The sequence below is a fragment of the Budorcas taxicolor genome, chromosome 19, assembly GCF_023091745.1.
Source record: "Budorcas taxicolor isolate Tak-1 chromosome 19, Takin1.1, whole genome shotgun sequence".
NCBI classification, from domain to species: domain Eukaryota; kingdom Metazoa; phylum Chordata; class Mammalia; order Artiodactyla; family Bovidae; genus Budorcas; species Budorcas taxicolor.
This window is the reverse complement of record NC_068928.1, coordinates 39,415,967-39,436,162: the sequence shown is the minus strand read 5'-3', so window position 1 is coordinate 39,436,162 and position 20,196 is coordinate 39,415,967. Positions and strand designations below refer to the sequence as shown.

General features: G+C 54.0%; 1 protein-coding gene across 1 annotated transcript; it reads left to right on the top strand.

Annotated features, from left to right (window-relative positions):
- The first annotated feature begins 7,722 nt into the window (after positions 1–7,722).
- STAC2 (SH3 and cysteine rich domain 2) lies at positions 7,723–19,942 on the top strand. The gene is made up of 11 exons (XM_052658509.1): positions 7,723–7,962; positions 14,934–15,240; positions 15,610–15,707; positions 15,882–15,972; positions 17,279–17,391; positions 17,469–17,541; positions 17,634–17,695; positions 18,144–18,241; positions 18,606–18,657; positions 19,000–19,137; positions 19,820–19,942. Exons 1-11 carry the CDS (start codon positions 7,873–7,875, stop codon positions 19,922–19,924), a joined length of 1,227 nt encoding a protein of 408 aa, XP_052514469.1. The 5' UTR covers positions 7,723–7,872; the 3' UTR covers positions 19,925–19,942.
- Positions 19,943–20,196: the final 254 nt, after the last annotated feature.

Here is a 20,196-nt window from a genome sequence, read left to right as displayed (position 1 = left end):
CTCAGCCCTTCACCAAATTCCTTCACATCTGACATGCAGTTTTTTCTTTGTTCACTTTGCTTAATGTTTATTTTCCCATCAGAGTGGAAGTCCCTTGAAAGTAGAGACTAAGAGGTGGGTTAGTGTTTAGGTTTAAGACTGTTTCTCGAGACAGACCCTGAGTGCAAGCACAGCTGTGTGGCTTTGGGCAAGAAACTAAACCTTTCTGAGGTTCATGCTGCAACTATAAAAAGGGGATGATAAGAACCTCTACCCCACAGGGCTGGGTAATAATGAATGAGATAATAATTGAGCCCTCAGTAAATATAGGTGTTTTTTTATTTATTTGTTGTGGCCGCACCGCACAGTATGTGGGATCAGGATCTCAAGTCCCTGACCAGGGACAGAACCCACATCGCCTAGAGTGGAAATGGGGAGTCTTAACCAATGGACTCCCAATATAGATGTCCTTTTCACTGTATATTTCCAGTGCCTAGTCCATTATACAGGTTAATTTATTTAACACTTGAAAGCATAGGTTTATTTATATAACACATAAATGTAGAGGGTCTGCTTATTTAACAAACAGCTCTTTAGTGCTCAGTGTGACTTGAGAGTGCTTTTCCATCTACCTTCTAAGATAAATGCTATTTTTTTTCTATTATTCTATTATCACTGCTTCCCTCCCCCCAGTTATACAGATGGGGAAACTGAGGCTCCAAGAGATTAAGTAGCTACCTCAAGGTCACACAGCTAAGATAAGAGACAGCCAGGGTTTGAACCCAGGCTGCCTGAGCTACAACCCTTTCTCTTAATGACTGTACTGTATGACACACTCTGCCTGACAAATGTGTATGGAATTCTGAAACGAGTCTCCAAGCAACATTCCAACTTGAGGAGCTGGAGAGTAAAGTCTACTCCCCCTCCTGCAAAGAAAGGGGCTGATGTGGGGATCTGAATGATTCACGCATTCATTTATTCAACAGCTCTCAAAGAAGTATTGGAACCTGGATTCTGATGAGAAGAAGGACTTCTGACCTTTCTGAGCTTCAGCCTCTCCAGCTGCAAAATGGGGACAAAATACTTTCTGTTCCACTCCTGGCCCATGAGCTCTGAAGATGGGCAAATATGAATGATAGTGGCTGGGCTGCTGCGGTTGGTTTTGTAGAATGGGGGTGGGGGGACTAATGATGGCAGAGAGACAGGATACAGGATTTTGATTTCCTCAGGTGTGGCTATGACTTGAGAATTCCCTTGGGATGAGTAGCAGTGAAGGCTGCAAGGAAACAGCTTTTCTGGGGTATTCAATCTTCCAGGTCCCACTGCATGTTACAACCACCTCTTGAGGTAAGAAGGTCCCGATTACAGTCTGTGTAATTTGCCCAAGGTTATTAGCTAGTGGCCAATACTTCGGCCACCTGATGCGAAGAACTGACTCATTGGAAAAGACCCTGATGCTGGGAAAGATTTGAAGGCAGGAGGAGAAGGGGACGACAGAGGATGAAATGGCATCACTGACTCGATGGACGTGAGTTTGAGCAAGCTCTGGGAATTGACGATGGACAGGGGAGCCTGGCACACATGCTGTGGTCCATGGAGTCACAAAGAATCGGACATGACTGAGCAACTGAACTAAACTGACTAGCTAGTGAGAGTGGGCTGGACCCTGAGTCACCTCACTGCCACGCACCCAGGCCAAAACAGGACTCGTTCCTGCCATCCCGTTAGAAGGCTCCTAGCCCACTACTCTGGCTCTGTTTCCATGTTGCTACCCCTGGGAGCCAGAGGGATCTTCCTACGACACAAGAATGACCATACCATCATCACTCTTGGTGACATTCTCAAGCTGGGCTATGAAAACCCCTGGGTAACCATGCCCATCTTCCAGGCATCAGTGGTACACAGCGGTTAACGCTTAAAATCATTAAAAAAAATTTTTTTGGCTGTGCTAGGTCTTCATCATGGCACTTGGGCTTTCTCTAGTTGGGATACATGGGCTTAGTTGCCTCATGGCATGTGGGGTCTTAGCTCCGTGACCAGGGATTGAACCCGAGTTCCCTGCATTGCAAGGTGGATTCTTAACCACTAGAGCATCAGGGAAAGTCCCTAAAATCATTTTTCAGTGGGAAAACTAATATGGATATTCTTCGAGTCAAAAGGAAGGCTTGCACAAACACTTAATTTAGACCCATGTCTTTAAATTCCTTTCCAGGTCTGAGTGAACCACTTTGCCCACCTCTCTCTCCTCATGCCCCATGGTACCCCCAGATTGTTCACCTGGGTTCCCATGAGTGAGTCTGAGGAGCCTGTTTGTGCAGGAAAACCCATCTTCCTGGCCCAGCACCCACAGCCATTGGTCCACTTTCTTCTGCCTTTCCCTCTCACCACTCTCCCTCTCCCTTGCTTACAGTCCTGCAGCTTCCAGAACAGTCTGTTCTGTTTCACACCTGGGCTTTGCCCAGGCTGTTCCCTCTGCCTTCCAGCCCTCTTGATGGCCTCTGTCAGCTCAGCTCAAGGCACATCTCTGTCCCCACTGCTCCCTACCTCCAAGTCTGTTCAGAGGGACCCCCTGTATTGTTGGCACTCTCTGAGTCAGGATTTACAAGAGGGCTTCAAACGCAGTAAACAGGCACCCCCGGAGCCCAGAGCCTCTCTAGGCACTTAGTAGGACCCCATGGTTTAAATGTCACAAATGCAGACTGTTAAAGGCCCCACCTACACCTGCTAAATCGCTTCAGTCATGTCTGACTCTTGGCGACCCTATGGACTGTAGCCTGCCAGGCTCCGCTATCCATGGGATTATCCCAGCAACAGTACTTGAGTGGGTTGCCATTTCCTCCTCCAGGGGATCTTCCCGACGCAGAGATCGAACCTGCCTCACTTGTGTCTCCAGCATTGGCAAGCAGGTCCTTTCACCACTGGCGCCCCCTGGAAAGCCCACTAAACACTCCTACCCGAAAGATATCCAGTGCTGTTTTTTGTGTAGCCTGCAGGGAGCGGTGTGGGTCCAGCCTGGCCCCGGGAACTCCAGCTGCTGTTTCAACGGTCTAGACACCCAGCCAGAAAATCTCTGCCCTGGAGGAGTTAATGAGCTGAACACTAAGGGAGGAGTTTCAGGCGGGCCCCATCCTGCCTGCCTCAACCTCTCTTTAACATCATCACCCTCATGCTTCGCTCACTTAATAAAGCCAGTCACCCTCTCCTCTAACACCCGGATCCTGTTCCTTCCACACTTCATCCTCCCTCTTTCCCACCAGCTCTCAGTAGCAGTCTGCACCCCAGTGTGTGCCCAGGGCCCCTCTGCAGCAAAAGATCCTCCCTTAAGAGTCTGGGGGCCCTCGGTGCTCATATCTCCAAAATTCTAACCCCTAACAGCTCCACCCCATCCACTGGGCTCCACCTCTTTGCTCACCCAAAAGTGATGACATTGCTGTTGCCTTGGTAACAGATGCTTTGTGGGTGGGTATGGGGAGACTTCAGGACATCAGAGGCATGGGAGAGGGTGGTGGGCAAACTGGCATAGGGCCTGGGAGGGGCAGCCAGGGGTTATGACCTCCCCACCACAGGCTGCCATCAGCCTTATGTCCCCAGCCTCAAGGAAAACAGAGACCGAATAGAAGGGGCATCTTCTTGAAAAGAGAGGCACTCTTATTGGAGGAGAGGGAAACATCCCCCTCCTGTGAAAACAGGTCTCTGGGACAGTTCAGCCTGGTGGGGTGGGGGAGGGGCTTCACATGCTGGAGCCCGTGTTGTGCCCCTCCAAGGAGCCTAAGGCACAGAGGGAGGGGGCAGCTCACTCAGGGCGTGTTAGGGACAGTGCCACAGGCAGTGGAAGGGTGGCTCTATGCCAGTGTCCCGAGCTCCAAGGGGTGGAGAGGCCCTCCTCCAGGCCCTGGGGACCTTGCTGTCCCAGAAGCCACAGCCAGGAAGTGTGTCAGGCACTTGCGTAAGAGCCTTCTATATTTCCATAAAATCATAATTACCGATGCCTGCCACGAGCCTTAGCTCATTAGAGCGGCATCTGCCTCTGGGGCCCATGGGGTAGGCTGGCAGGGGGACGTGAGGGAGGTGGGACAAGGCCAGGGCTCTCACTGTGTTCTCTGAATTCCCAGCCCCACTGACCCTGGGCACTCTTCCTCTCCCCAGCTGGAGATGAGAACCCAGGCTTGGCCTCAACCATGACAAACTCCCCAACTTGGGAACCCCGATTCTAAAGCTAGAGGGAAAGGCCAGCCACTCATGTGCTCAGCTTGGGCTGTCCTTGACAACCCATGAGGGCAGAGGCCAAAGCAGGGAGGGGCTTGAACTGAAGGAGTTTACAGGAGAAAATTGGTCAGTCCTTATGGAATAGTGGTCAAAGAATCTCAACCCCCCAGTGGAGGGCCCTGGCGTCTTTCAGGCTGGTGATTCTTAATCTTGGGGGATCTTAGATTCTCTGAGGAGCAGAGGAAAGCTCTGGACTCTCCTCCAGAAAATGCTTATCCTCCAGAAGTTGATACAACTTCGAGGGGCTCATGAACTCCCTGAAACTCAACTACAAACCCAAGGTTAATAAGAATCCTTAAAATTTTTTAAAAATACAATAGTAACTATCATGTACTTTCTGGGTCCAATCATTTACTTATATTAATTTATATAATGCTCAAAAGAACACTAAGAGACAGACAATTATCCTCCGCATTTAATCCAACTCCCCGTTTCAAAATAATCTAGTCCAATTTATCCAATCTAAAGAGAAAGAAACTAAGGACCCTCCAGAGATGATGGACAGCTCTCTGCCCAAGATCACAGAGTAGGAAAAAATGGCAGACCGTGGTGAGGACCAGGTTCTCTTAGTGTGCTGGACCTTGGCCAGATGCAGATTTGAAGTCATCTGTCCATCCCATCATCCCCAGGCTCCTGAGAGCCCAGCAGCTGTGTTCATTCACTCAGCTCTCCTAGCAAGAGGCCTCCTGGTAGTTCTGTTATGACTTCCGGTCTGAGAGCCCTTTTGAGAGAGTGACTGCCACTCATCCTCCTGGAATGCCTTGCCCCTTGCTCCACCCGCCCCTCATTTCTGCCCTCCAAATCTAAGATGGACAGTGTGCCCCCAAGAGAAGCTAGCCCCGTTGCTCCCGCCCCAGCTCTGAGCCACTGCAGTGGGAATTGTCAGCACTGAGACAATGACTCAGACTTAGTTCATGAAAGATCGCTCTGAAACACGAAGGCTGTCAGCCAGAAAGGACATCCAGATGTCATGGGATCCAGCCCCCTGCCTCCTCCATATTTCCTCTACCTGAGGCTTCTATTGCTGAGACCAGATGAGCCCCAGAGCCCACCGACTTCCCTGCCTTTCCTTGGTCCCCCATACCACTGATTCCCCTGAGAATTCTTTCCCACGTCTAGTCAGGGTCTCCTTCTGGGTTAGTTCTTCCATGACATAACAGGCTCCAAACAGCTGAGGAAAGTGAGGAAAGGAAGCTGTTTCTTCTCTCTGCCTCAGAAAAAGACCTAGGAAGAGACAAGTCCCCTGGAAAAAAGCAGAGAAAGAAGAAAATGAAAACTCTCTGTGTCTGTCTTTCCTAGGCTAAGTGGTATATTGCACTATCTCATTCATCCTCTGAACAATTAGGTGGGCAGAGTCTCCATTTTGCTGATGAAGAAATCAAAGCTTTAAAAGTTACCTACCCAAGGTTGAGCGAATTAGTGACTACCCAGTTACTGGACTCGAAGGAAGCCAAAGCCTCAGTTCTTTGGAGGGAAATAGAGGTACCTTCCCGGTGGCTCTAATGGTAAAGAATCTGCCTGCAGTGCAGGAGACCCGGGTTCAATCCCTGGGTTTGGAAGATCCCCTGAAGAAGGAAATGGCAACCCACTCCAGTATTCTTGCCTGAAGAATTCCATGGACAGATTAGCCTTATGGGCTATAGTCCACGGGGTCACAAAGAGTTGGTCACAACTGAGCAACTAACACACACAGAGGTACATGCATCCCTCAGGAGGTCTCCAAACACAGAAGCAGCTTGTTTGTTCCAGCTCAAGGGTGCTAGAGATAGAGGCCTGATGATACCATCTCAGGGTGCTCCAAGCATTCTTAAGTCTGGGTTGCCTAGGGAGGGGTTGTTGGGCTGACCTGTGCTGGTCTGGAAGGAAGAAGGTGGCCCTCAGAGGGGAACAGGAGAGGCTGATCACGAATGGGCTTTTGGGGAAACTGGACTGAGGGCTGAGGTCAGGTTCTGTGGAAACTCCTTTTAGGAAAGCGAGCACTCAGAGAGTCTGCCATGTGTGGATCTGGAGGAGGAGGAGACTAAGCCCCCACAGCCACAGACCCGCCTGTCTGCCCTTGTCCTACTTCTGCCACTGGCAAATAAATCTCTTTCCCTAGATGCTGTAACCTGAGCAGTGCTCCAACTCCAACGTGAGCTCATCTTCAAGAGGCGAGAGATCACGTGAATGGCTGTGTGCACAGGTGGGTGGGGAGGAGGGACACAGGGTTCAGACCCTCCTCCAGGGCCGGCATAAAGGCAGGACCCTTCTGAGTGCTACCCACTCCTCATCTCATCACCCGCAGCAGATGAGGAGGAAGGAGACTTAGACCCAGAAGTCTCTCCACCCACACCCAGAGAAGGATTCTCTCCATCTCCAACCTCCCTCCATTTTCTTGGACAGGCCCACAGATGAAGGGCCAGAAGGGCCAGGAGGGGAGAGCAGAGAAGTTGAGGAAATGGCAGGTGAGCAACATGCATTAGCAGAGGTAGCTTCAGATCAAGTGGACAGAAGACTCTTTGGAGGGTCCACCTCTCCCTACCCCCGTCTAACTTCACTGGTGGTAGGATCTTTAGGAGGGGGAATGTCTTGGAGAGGTTTGGGGACCTCAAGTGTGGGGACTGAGGCCTCTTCTCTGCTGAAGTCCAGACAACAGGATTGGAAAGCCATGTCGTTGTCCTGCTTTCCAGGACAGGGCTGGCCTTTGACACATGGTGTTAAGTTGTCTATTATTTGCAGAAGAAACCCCTACCGCACAGTCCAAGGATGTGTACATTTGGAGAGAAAGTCTCCAGGGCAGAGAGACATCCAGTTAATGGGGTGGAAGGATCCCCACTCTTCACTCTCAGGAAGTCCTACCTTCATCTCATTCTCGGCTCTCCTTCTGCAAATCCAACCTATTTCTATCCTCCTCTAACCCTTCCAGACTCTAATATGATCTCCTGAACCTTCCTTCAACCTTGTCATGCTCCCCCACCCCCATTCCGGATTTTTCAGTGTGAAACTGCCCCCTCCACTTCTTTTGCCCTCCAAGCTCCTCCCCATCTTGTCGAGCCCCCCCAAGCTCCGCCCAGCTTGCCCTCCTGGCCACCGCAGCAGCCAATAGCTTAGAACCTGATTTGCATAGCTGCGCGGGGGAGCGGCAGAGGGAAGGGGGAGGGACCAGGCGACCTCCTAAATCAAAGTTGGGAGGCGAGGACTGGGCGGAGGGGCCGCCGGGTGCCCGGCTGGGGCCGGCGGGGGGAGGGGAAGGGGGAGGGGGTGGGGGGCGGGCGCAGAGGACAGCGGAGCGGGCCGGACACTGACAGCTCCATCGCTCCCTCCCTCGGTTCCTACCCGAGTCCCCACTTCCCTCCGCCCATCGCTCCGAGCAGCATCTTCTTCAGACCCCTGATCCTCACTCCTGGGGTCGTCCTGCTTCCTAGGCTCCGTATAATTGCCTCCTCTCACCCACCAACCCAGGAACTTTCTCCGCCCGCAGCCGGGAGTGGGGGTTGCTTTGCCTGGGCGGGTTTCTCCAGGGGTTCACTGGGTTGGGGGGCTGTCTCTAAGGGCTTCAGGTCCCGGAGAGACGCCTGCCACCCTTAGCCTGCTTCCAGGTGGGCTGCCGTCGGGTCTCGGCACCCTCTCTTCCCGTCTCCCCTAACCATGACCGAAATGAGCGAGAAGGAGAACGAACCGGATGACGCTGCCACCCACACCCCCCCGGGGACCGTCTCTGCCCTCCAGGAAACCAAGGTAACTCGAGAGGCGCGAGGCCTGGACCCCTGCCCTGTGCGCCCCCAGCCGGGGCATCCTTCTCCCGACTCAGTTGCCACGGTGCCCTCCGGTGCCCTGGAGTCACCGTGGAAGGGCCCGTGTGGTCCCTAACGCTCCGCGCGGCGACCCAGGGGCAGTAGGTTCGGATGAGGGACCGCAACAGCTCCCGTCACTCAAACACGACACGCCCTTGCGCGCGTGATGAGCGGAGCTCCCCCGCGACCCTCCAGGGAGGTTGTAACTCGGCTTTGTTGGAGGGAGTCGGCGCAGCGAAAGCGGAGGGAGTGTGTAGCGGTGTGTAGCGGGTGTGGGCCGGTGTACGCGCCCGAGTGTGCGCGCCAGGCGCACCTCTCCTGTATCCGCCAGGTCTCCGCCTGTAGCTCAGTCTGTCCCTCTCTCTCTGCCCGTGTCTCTCTGCCCGTGTCTCTACAACCTGTTTGTCTCCGCCTTAGTATCTCTCTGTGCGTCTCTCCCGGGTTCTCTGCGTGTTTATCTCAGAGTCTCTAGATGGCTCTCTCTGACCCGCCGCAGTCCGACATTCCCTCCTCCCAGCCCGGTTAGGCGACGTGAGCCCGCGGCCCCGGGGTGCGCAGCTTCCGAGTTCGCGCTGGGTGTTGCGGCAGCGCGGGCCATCAACGGGCGGGGACCCGCGGACTGTCGTTGCGGCTCCGGAGCAGAAAGACAGGCAGACCCACCCCCACCCTACCAGCGGGACGGGGGCTGGGTGGTAGTCGGGGCGTGGGGAGCGGGTAGAAGCAAAAAGGGAAGTCATCATAATTAATGAATGTCATAATTAACCCTAATTACGTATGATTGTTACTCCTGCGGGAGTCACAATGAATAAATTATTCCCCAGTGAAGTCAGGCGCAGCTCAGACTCTTGGCGCTGAAGGGGCTGGGGGCGGGGAGGGGGACGGAGAACACAACAGGGCTCACATTCTGCAACCCCCACCTCTAATCTATCTGCTGCCTCCCTAAGTTCTAGATGCTGACCCGCAAGAAGTTATGCGGGAAGCAACCTGAGCAGGGTCCCTGGGGATGGCGAGAGAGGGGGCAGTGCTCTCTGCCCCCTCCCCAGACTTCAGGCCAAGGTTACCGTTTCCTTTCCACCCTGGTAATTGGTTCCCACTTGGCTTCTGTTACCCAGATGAGGAGGGGGGCAGCCCGGACCAGAAATGGGTGCCATCTTGCGCTCCCCGTGGTATCACTAGTTCATCTATAGCTATTTCTCATGCCCATCCTCCTCCTAATTCTGTCTGGACTACTTCCCAGGATATGAGGTTAATTCAAGGTCAAGGTCATCCAGGGAATGACCAAGGAAAGATGAGTAAGGCCAGAGTGGATGGAGTCTGGCTGAGGCACCCCCAGGTAGGCTTCCCGTCCCTAAACTGGAGGAACCCAGTGGGTCTCCATGTCCAAGACTTCGGATTCACGCTTGACCTCCTGCTCCCTTCTGAGAACTGGAAACCTTGGGCTCTCAGGCCACAGAGTTAACTCCCCTTCAGAGAGTCAAATCTACTGGGAGAAGAATGAGGTGTTGAGGTGGGAGGATATTGCTTGGAATAACTGTGACAGTTTCTTTCAAGCAGAGGGTCCCAGGAACAGACCCCATTCTGACCTCAGTTGCCTTCTTATCACCCTGGACAGAAACATACAACCTCCCTGCTTGCTTCCCAGAGCACTGGGGGCCTCTCAGGTCCTGCCCTGTTTCCCACACCAAGGCCTGGCCACTCCGCCCCTCCTTAAGGGCTTTCTGAAGGCAGGCAGGAGTGCTGGGCAGCGCTGCCTCAGCAATCTGCAAGCTCAGCTGTGTGGGGAGGGGGCTGCCAGGGCCTGGCAGATCTGTGCCTCCTTTCTCCCAGCCCAAGGACCACCTCATTCCATCACCTCTGGATCTGAGCCATGGGGATCTGAGGAGCAGGGAAGGAAGGGAGTGTACACCTGACTTGGTCCCTCTCTACCAGGTCAATTGGATCCCTGCCCCTTTGCCCGCCTCCCTGTACCTACCTCACTTATGAAGGGCTCCATAATAACAACACGGGCTGGGCTTTGGCTTTGGGGGGAAGGCACTCAGGAGAGCAGAGGTGGGCAGAGAGAATTCAGAACCTTTGCCAGCCTCCTTCCATCCCCCCATCTCAACTTGTCCAAGGAAGCTTCTGTCTTCAGACTGTGGGGGTGGAGGGGAAGGAAGGGAGAGGGTTGGTTGCTGCCCACCCAGCTCAGTTTGAGGCAGGTACGACAGAGGAGGCTGGTGCCTGTTAGGCTGTGAAGCCAACATTCCAGACTTATTTATCAGTGTTTGGGGGTCCCTGGGAATTTCTTGCAGCCCAAATTCAGCCTCCTGCCCACTCTAAGGCTGGTGTTACTCCTAAACCTAAGGTACTCAGTGAGCTTCCTAGTGTCAGCATTGCCCTCTCTGGGTCCCCATCCCATCCTACTTCATGGGGTCTGCCATCACCCCTCTGCCATTCTTGGGAAAACCTTGTCATGCCAGCTCTGCCATCTGAGTCAGCTTGTGTCACATCTGCCAGTTGCCTGATACCTTTTCAGGAGCTGGTGGGAACTGAGGGAAGAAAGGACCATCCAGGGTGTGGAGAGATGGGGAGGAGGCAGGCAGGCCAGGTCCTGCCTCCGAGGGGACTCAGAATGACAGGCCTGGTGGTCCAGGCTCCAAGCCAGACAAGCTCCTGGTGCTTTGGCGGTGATTGGGTGGGAGGTGGGGAGGAAATGGAATGCAGATGTGCCTGTTTGCCAGGGTATATGGCAACTTCTCCTGTCAGGGAATGGGTCCTGGGACAGTAGGGGCACCAAAAAGATAGTGGTGGGGAGGTCTTCCCTGGAAACTAAAAGTCCCAGGAGTGGAAATACCTGGCCAGGCTGAGCCCAGATGGGTTTGGGTGGCCAAGGCTGATGTCTCTGGAGTGGGCAGGCATTAAGCCATTTGGCAGAGATGCCTGCACCTGCCCTCCAGCCACAGCCTTTGACATCTGCCAGCCACCCAAGGTGTTATTCCTTCCTGCCTCTCTACCCTCCTGGGATCTGGGGCAGAGTCGGGCTGCCCCAGTGCTGGGGAACAGTCTGTTCCAGAGGCCTCTGGTCCCCTGCAGTGGTGGCTTCTGGCACTAAGGCCAGGCAGGGACCAGGAAAAGGCACAGGCTGGACAGAAGGGAGGCTTGAAACCTCATCCTGTGAGGATTACTTTGGAAGTAATGGCCTCAGAAGGGGGGAACATGATTGATGTCTTCAAATATTTGAAGAACTGATGTGCGGAAGCGGGAGTAGCCCTTTCTGGAGCCAAGGGAGGAACAAGGGCCGATAGGCAGGGAGGCAGGTTTCAGCTCTATATAGGGAAGCACTTTCCAGCGATTGCAGCTGCCCAAAGATGGAATGACTGTCCCAAGAGAGGGTGTTCTTGCCATCACAAGAGATGACCAACAGAGTCAGACGGCAATTCCAAGGGGCTGTGGCCAGAGTGGTGCAGGTGGGCACTGCTCCAGGTGGCCACTCTTTCTAAGCTTACATCTCATGACAAGCCCATGGCACAACTGAGGGGCAGAGGTGAGGGCCAAGGCAGAGGGCGCCTTACTCCTTGGGCTCAGTAGCCAAAGCCACTAGTTCAAGTCCCAGCTCTGCTCCTTAGCAGCTGAGGATGCATGATGAGTGAGTAATTTAACCCCTCAGTTCCTCATCCTGAAAAGTGGGACAATAATTGTCACTACCTCAGAGGATGGTGGAAGGTTAATGAGATGCTGCATATCCATTCCAGGACTCTGATAATAACCACCTCTCGTTATGTTTATAAAGTTAGTTGTTTTGTTTTTTAATATTCATTTATTTTGGCTGCACTGGGTCTCCATTTTAGTTGCATCATTCAAACTCCTAGTTGCGGCATGTGGGATCTAGTTCCCCAACCAGGGATGGAGCCTGGGCCCCCTCCCTTAGCCACTGGACCACTAGGGAAGTCCCCCATACGTTTAGGTTTTTGCTTTGGGGTTTTCAGGTTCTTGCTTTCTGTCTTGCTTAGAAAGCATCTAACACTGACTCCTTCCTCTTGGGGGTAGGGAAACTGAGGCTCAGAGAGAGGAAGTGAAGTGACTTGCCTTCAGCAGCAGGTTTCATTTTGCCTCCTACCCTCAGCTCGTCCTCCCAGAGGCCTCCTGTGCTCAGTGCTTACAGCCCCTGGGCAGAGTAGCGGCTGGTTCACCAGCCTCCAGGCCTGTCAGAGCCTCCAGAGCCACGTTTGGCCCATAGAACACATTTGTGTTCTAATTAATTGTCTCTCTGGGCCTCCACCTCTGCCCCAGCACCCTGGCATCTGGGGCCTGGGGCCCTGCTTCTCAGAGACACACAAAGAAGCCCACAGTGCTGGCCAGGAAACTGGATTTGGAAGGAGGTGGGCAACTCAACATGCCAGTCACCCCAGGGCTCTGTCTGGCCTTTCAGCTGGCACACCAGGACCCGCCTCGTGCCCAAACATTTCCCCCTCTGCTTCCCCTTTGTCCTGTGGCCTGCTGGCCTCCCCAGGGCTAGAGGGGTCTCCACTTCCATCCTCTTGGCATGGCTGCCAAGCTGGCAGCCATGGCACACAGGTTGCCTGGTATCCCAGCTCGGAACCTGGGCCAATCTCCTGCCCTATGTCCCCTCCCCCCATCTTTTTTTTTTGTAATCATTGGTGAAAAGAAGTGGGCAGGAGAAAGGGCTCTGAACAGGAGGTGAGTGGGGCAAGGGTCTGGGTAGGGCGGTCCAGATTTCATTCCAGGCAGAATAAGGGTGTGTTTGGGTGAGCAGTAGAAATAGCTCTTTGTCATTGTTATTCCAATACTAAATCGTGTCCGACTCTTTGCAACCCCATGAACTGCAGCACACCAGGCTTCCTTGTCTTTCACCAATTCCAGGAGCTTGCTCAAACTCATATCCATTGAGTCAATGATGCCATCCAACCGTCTCATCCTCTGTGGCCCCCTTCTCCTGCCCTCAGTCTTTCCCAGCATCAGGGTCTTTTCCCATGAGTCAGCTCTTCACATCAGGTGGCCAATGTGCTCCGGCCTCATGCAGAATCCACCCTATGCTCCAGAACATGCGCTCTGTTTAGGGTTCAAGCCACTTGCTCATCATTTATTCCACAAACATGGAATGAGCATCTTCTATGTGCTGAAGCCCATTATGGGGATTTGAAACAACTTTCCCTGCTCTCCAGGGGCTCACAACCTCCTGGAGGAGTGAGAAGTAAATGACAAAACATAAACCTGATCAGAGCTCTTTACTAAAAGGAATCCCTACAGAAGAGATAGCTCCCCCGAGGAAGAATAGTCACAGGAAACCCCGGAGGATGGAAAGCGAGACATAATTGGATAAGTCAGAGAAGAGGGCAAGCATGTCAAACGCTCAGAGGCATAAAATACAGATGAGTTCAAGTCATTACGTCTGAACTCAGGTGGAAGGCATGGGGTGGAAGGGTGGGTTTGGCCAAGTAGTAGTGCCCTGGCAGGCACAAAGGCCTTGACTGAGTCCTGAGGAGCCATGAATGGTTTTTGCATCGTCAGGGGTCACCTTCCTGCTGCATGCAGAACAGGTGGGGATGGGCCAGGTGGAGGCAAAGAGTTATAGCCTTGAACAGACTGAGGGTGCCAGAGCCTGAACTAGGGCAGGGCTCTGGGGGTGCTGAGAGGTTGCAAGGGACGGGCTGGAGAGGTGTTTCAGGGGGAGAATCAACACTGAGGAAGGGGGTCCAGAGCGACCACCCCCCTCTTCCTGTGCGAGAACTGAGGACCTGGCATGCTTTGTTTGGCCCCCAAAGTATTATTTTGTTAACTCAAGTAAATGGCACACCCATTCAACGAAATTCCTGTGTGGCCATAGAAAAAGAATGCTGAAACTCTTTGTGTACTGGTATGGAATCATTTCCAAGATTTACTGTTAAGTGAAAAAAAGCAAGGTACAGGAGAAATAGTATACTGCCATTTCTGCAAAGAAAAAAAAGGGAATAAAATCTCTTGAATTTGTTTCTATTCAATTTCACATAAGAGTCTCAATTTCTTAACTGACTTTTTTTTTTTTTTTTTGGCCACGCGGCATGGGGGATTTTCCCAAGACCATCCCTCAACCCCCTCATCACCCCCAACCCCCACTCCCCACTGTGGAAACACAGTCTTTTTTTTTTTAATATTTATTTGGCTGCACCAGGTTGTAACTGTGGCATGTGGGATCTTTGATCCTTATTGCGGCAGACAGACTCTTTTAATTGTGGCATGCTGGATATAGTTCCCTGACCAGGGATCGAACCTGGCCCCCCTGCATTTGGAAGTTAGGTATCTCAGGCACTGGACCACCAGGAAGCTCCCTGGAAACGCAGTCTTAACCATTGAACCACAAGGGAAGTCCCTCTTAACTGACTTTAAATCTCATAAGTTCATTAAGCGGATTAATTTTTTTTAATTAAAAAATCACATTTATATGGAACTTCCCTAGTGATCCAGTGGTTAAAACTGTATGCTCCAATGCAAGGGGCACAGGTTCGATCCCTGATGAGGAAACTAAGATTACACATGCCGTGTAAAATAAAATTACCAAAAAAAAAAGTTACATTTATAAAAAAAAGTCTAGATTTCTTTTTAAAAATTGGGAACCCTAGCAATGCTGAGCTGCTCATATAGACTAGCCTCAGCTGGTAGAGGAGACCAGCAGCTACTTGCTGGCCATACAGTTTGCCACAGTCCCCACCACTCCTAATTATGCCTGTCCAGTCAGAACTCCTTTGCTAGAGGAGTTTCCCTGCCTGGCTCTTGTGGGCACCTGGCCAGGGTGGTGACCTACCTTCTGGAACTTGGCAGCCTCTCTCTCAGGAGAAGCTTTGTATCACCTCTGGCTCTCACCTTCAGGCTGCTGCTGGCCAAGGAGAGACCCCCGGGAGCCAGCTCCCTCCAGGCTCATCATCCCTCTTCCTCTCTCAGCTCCAGCGGTTCAAGCGCTCTCTTTCTCTCAAGACCATCCTCCGAAGTAAGAGCGTTGAGAACTTCTTATTTCGCTCCGGCTCTGAGCTTAAGTGCCCCACTGAGGTGCTGCTGACGCCCCCGACCCCGCTGCCCCCTCCTACCCCACCACCAGCCTCCGCAGACCGGGGCCTGCCCACCCCCACCCCATCCCCCTGCCCAGTCCCACGCCCCTTGGCACCACTCAAACCAGTGAGGCTGCACAGCTTCCAGGAACACGTCTTCAAGCGAGCCAACCCCTGTGAGCTGTGCCACCAGCTCATTGTGGGTAGGTGCTTGGGTGGCAACAGAAGGGGCCAGGGTGGGTGTGGGGAGTGGGCCCATGCAACGGACTGCCTGATGTCGAGGCTGCAGCTATTCATGGTCCCCAGACCTAACTTTGCCCCTCCACGTGGGCGGACACATAGCACCCTTGAGGGTGGGTGGGGTCTCAGGATTTACTAACAACTCAGGCTTCAGAGTCAGCTCCATCCTGACTGTATCGGGGTCAGCGCTCAGAGCTTGGCCCCAGGCTGGCGTGAGGAAGCCCAATCCCTTGCTCCCCCCACGCCCTAACCTACCTCCTTTGCCCCTTCCCCATGGATGTAGCCCGTCTTGACTGCCCCCTGTCACTGACCGCCCATCTTGTTCTTCCCAGGAAATTCCAAGCAGGGTTTGCGGTGTAAGACATGCAAAGTCAGCGTCCACCTCTGGTGCTCCGAGGAGATCTCCCACCAGCAATGCCCAGGCAAGACGGTGAGTGGGGACCACCTGGAGATGGCTGACTCATGCTCCCAGGCTTGGCTTCTGGGGCTCTGAGTGCCACTCAGGGCTGATTCCTCAGGTCGAGGGGTGCTTGGGCTTGGGGAAGGCCAGGCTCTCGGAGGCCGTGACCTCTCCATACCCTCTCTCTGCCTGCTTTTGCCACAGTCCTCCTCCTTCCGCCGCAACTTCAGCTCCCCACTCCTGGTACATGAGTCTCCACCAGCCTGTGCCATGAGCAAGGAGTCCCCACCCACTGGTGAGTGTCCAGCATTGCCCCTCATCCCTGCGGTGTGAGGAGAGACCCACACACTCCTCAGATGGGCTTTGAGTTACACTGGCACTGCCTGTTCTTAGCACTGCTACCACTCCCTTTTAATTTTTTTAGATTTCTCTTCATCTTCCCCTCCCCCTAATTCTTTGGATGTTCCTGTCCTGAATGTAGAGTTGATTCATCCGTTCATCCATCCATCCGTCCTTCAACAAAAGCTTTATAGAGCACCTGCTAAGCGCCAGGCACTGTGCTAGACACAGGAATGCAGTCCTAAGGAAGGTGGCGCTCATGGTCTAGTAAGGGAGCTAGACACGCAATAGATAGTCACACACGTCATCAGTGAGCCACCGTTTGGTGAATGCCTGAAACCGAAGGATAGGAAACAAAGGGAGGACAAAAAGGCATCCACCTCATCCGCAGAGACCAAGAAGGCATCCAGGAGACCTGAAGGGAATAGGGAATTAACCTGAGGATCTGGGGAAGACCAGTGTGGACAGAAGGCAGGCCGGAAGCAGAAAGGGGCAGAAAAAGGACAATGAGGCTGGGAGTGAGAAGGTGAGATAGAACTCTGGGTGCGGGGCCTTAGGGTCCCTTTTAAGAGTGTTCTTTGAACTTTATTCTTTTTTTTTTTTAAGTTTAATTTATTGAAGTATAGTTGATTTACAACATTGTGTTAATTTCTGCTTTACAGCAAAGCGATTCAGTTATATACATTCTTTATATATATATACACATTCTTTCTCATATTCTTTCACATTATGTTTTATCACAAGATATTGAATATAGTTCCCTGTGCTATTCAGTAGGACCTTGTTGTTTATCTGTTCTGTATATAACGGTTGGTATCTGCTAATCCCAAACTCCCAGTGCATCCCTCCCCCACCCCTCCTCAGTAACCACAAGTCTTTGGATTTTATTCTAAGGTCAATTTTTGTGTTTTTACAAGAGCATTCTGGCTACTATGTGGATTGGAGGGGCTGGAGAGAAGCAGGGAGACCATGGGGAAGCTAGGATGGTTGCCAGTTTGGTAACTTGGATCAGGCTGGCAGTCGTGGAGATGGAGAGAAGTGAGCAGATGCTAGACTTGTTTGGGAGGCAGGACGAGGTGATGGAGTGAACATGGGCGGTGCAGAGGGCGAGGGGTCGAGGATGCTCCAGGCTTGTGCCTGGGTACCATGGGAGGACATGGAGTTCTCACTGCAGTTAGGGAGACCTGGGAGGGGCAGGTGAGGGGCATGCAGAATTCACTTTAGGGCTGGCTGAGCAGGCCTTGATGGTGACTCCTCGGCAGGGGCCAGCGGGAAGGTAGACCCTGTGTACGAGACCCTGCGCTATGGCACCTCCCTGGCCCTGATGAACCGCTCCAGCTTCAGCAGCACCTCTGAGTCCCCCACAAGGAGCCTGGTATGGGGAACACCAAAGGGAGGGGGCAGGGGTCCCAGAGGGTCGGGGGCTGAGCCCTCCCCTCTCTGTGTCCCCAGAGCGAGCGGGATGAGCTGACTGAGGATGGGGAGGGCAGCATCCGCAGCTCAGAGGAGGGCCCTGGCGACAGCGGTGAGTGGGGTTGGGGAGCAGGGGCAGGAGCGGGGCACAGTGGGGGCCACCACCTGCAGCCTCACACTCTGGCCCCACCGTGGCATCTGCAGTATTCACACCCCCAGCCGAGAGCGAAGGGTCAGGACCAGAGGAGAAGAGCCCAGGACAACAGGTGAGGTTGGGGTGGCTTTGAGCCTTGGCCGGCCAGGTGGAAAGGGGACATCCTTCTCCTTGTCACTGATCCCTAGGTGGGTGAGAGCATGCTGAATAGGAGTCTCACTGTGCCATCATTTGTCCTCAGTCTACAGGGATGGGCAATGCTAGGGTCAGTAGGCATGGGAGGCAGGGGTGTTACCCCTCCCAACGCTGACCCATGCCTGTTGAGCCCACTCCTACTCCCAAGGGTGGGCAGTTCCAGTGCAGCAGGCAGAGGAGGCGCCCCCTTCCCATCCCTGGCCCAGTCCCTCAGGGGTGTATGGGCACAGCAGAGAGGAGACTCTGACCTCTCTCTGTCACTGTCCCATATCCTAGCCCCCGGGTAGGCAAGATCAGGGGAAGGGGAGAGTGGGTGGAGTAATAAAGGTGTCCTTCCCCCACCATGACCCTGAGCTTCTTCGCAGCCCCCCAGGCCTGCCCTCCGGAAAGATGTGGGGCCCATGTACTCCTACGTGGCGCTCTACAAGTTCCTGCCCCAGGAAAAGAATGACCTGGCCCTGCAGTGAGTCCCCCAGCTGCCCCGCCTCTCTCCCACCCCCACCCCGATCCCGGGGGCTGCCTGCCTCCAACCTCAGGGCCCTGCGCTCCCAGACCTTGCAACAGGAGTGTGAGGGGGACCTTCAGGAGCCTCCGCCTGGCATGCTGGAGGCTACTGAGCCCCCAAATGAGACAGAGGGGCCAGAGTCCAAGAGGCTTGGTACTGATGCCCGGCCTCTGTCCTAGATAGTGCCTGTGTACCTATGGTCACACAGAGGCCATCGAGTGCCCTTGCAGGGGACCTGGGGGTCTAGGACTGTTGGGATGCAGGGCGGGCAGGTCCCTCCTGCCCCACATGCTACCCCTCCCCCCACACTCTCTTGTCCCAGGCCTGGAGACCGGATCATGCTGGTGGATGACTCTAATGAGGACTGGTGGAAGGTGATGTGGCAGGGTGGGGAGCAGAGGGTGAGCGGTGGTAGGCACCCGACTAGCCCAGACCCATGGAGGGCACTTTCCCTAACACCCACCCCCCCTTCCTCCACGACCTAGCCAGGCCTAGGCTCACCCTCAGGTCGTGCCTTTACTTCTCCCCTCTGTGCCCCAGTCTTGGCCCTCTGCCTACCTTGTGCCCTTCCCAACCCAGAAGCCCCCCAACTAAGGGCTCAAACACAAAGAACCCAGGATCTACAGGATGATGGCATTGGCTCTGAGTGGATATTAGGCCTAGAGAAAGCAGCTGGGGTTGGGGCAGCACAGCGCTCACTGCCAGCCTCATTCCAGGGCAAGATCGGCGACCGGGTTGGCTTCTTCCCAGCTAATTTTGTGCAGCGGGTGAGACCAGGCGAGAACGTTTGGCGCTGCTGCCAACCCTTCTCCGGGAACAAGGAACAAGGCTACATGAGCCTCAAGGAGAACCAGGTGAGGACCTGGGCCCTGCATGGCTGGAGAGGCTGGCGTAGGAGGCAGATAAGTGGCAGGAACGTGGGCGAGCACCCTAGAGGAGGAGAAGGCTTGGAGCCTGGGGGCAGGAGGGAGAGCAGATTAGAAGCAGTGGGACAGGGGACTTCCCTGGTGACCCAGTGGTTAGGATTCCAGGGTTTCACTACCATGGGCTAGGTTCAATCCCTGGTCGGGGAACTGAGATTCTCACTAAGAAAAGAGAGAAGCAGCAGCAGTGGGACTGCTGGGAACCGGGCCTGGTGGCCAACACAGGCATGGGCTCAGTTATGTTAGTTAGAGACAGCTGGGGGAAGAGCGTTGGTGTAGGAGTCCAGAGGCTTAGGTCTGAACGTTATTGTCAACCACGGGCAAGTCCTTTCCCCACTGTTACCTCCTCTGGGAAATGGGGAGTTTGTCAGGGACATTAGATCAGCTGATCTCAAAGGTCAGCCCCGAAGTGCTACTCCGTGTCTGCTGTCCACTTGGTTCTTGCTGCTGTGCCCTGGATTCTCATGGGATCTGCTCCCATCACCCCGGCTCCAGCCACATCTGATGCTGGTCCCATCATCCCTTGGGATAGGCCCCATGGGAGGCATCAGCAGGACTCGGGTCCAGGGAGGCAGGCAGTGCCAGGCCTCAGCGTTGTGTCTCTCCCGCTCAGATCTGTGTGGGTGTGGGCAGGAGCAAAGATGCTGACGGCTTCATCCGCGTCAGCAGTGGCAAGAAGCGGGGCCTGGTTCCAGCCGATGCCCTGACCGAGATCTGAGAGAAGCCAAGAGAACCCAGAAGCTGCCTCTGCCCATACCCAGCCCTCCTAGCTTCTGGCCCCTCGGGGGGTTCCCTCTGCTCCTCTCCCAGGGGCCATTCACCATGGCTTGGGAGCTTTCTGTACTGAGAAAGGTGTTATTTCTGGGGTCCTGGGGTGCCCTGAAGAGGTTGCAGCTCTGAGACTTGGGGGTGGGGAGGAGGAGAAAGTGGGAGGCAATGGCAAAACTCTAGGTGGGTCCCCCCGGTCCAGTTGCCATGCAGAGTCCACAG

Coding starts and splice junctions, on each gene's coding strand:
- STAC2 (XM_052658509.1), top strand. CDS start 7,873: ATGACCGAAATGAGCGAGAAGGAGAACGAACCGGATGACGCTGCCACC. Junction 17,542..17,633: donor GGAGGGCCCTGGCGACAGCG/GTGAGTGGGGTT, acceptor TGGCATCTGCAG/TATTCACACCCCCAGCCGAG. Junction 18,658..18,999: donor CTAATGAGGACTGGTGGAAG/GTGATGTGGCAG, acceptor GCCTCATTCCAG/GGCAAGATCGGCGACCGGGT.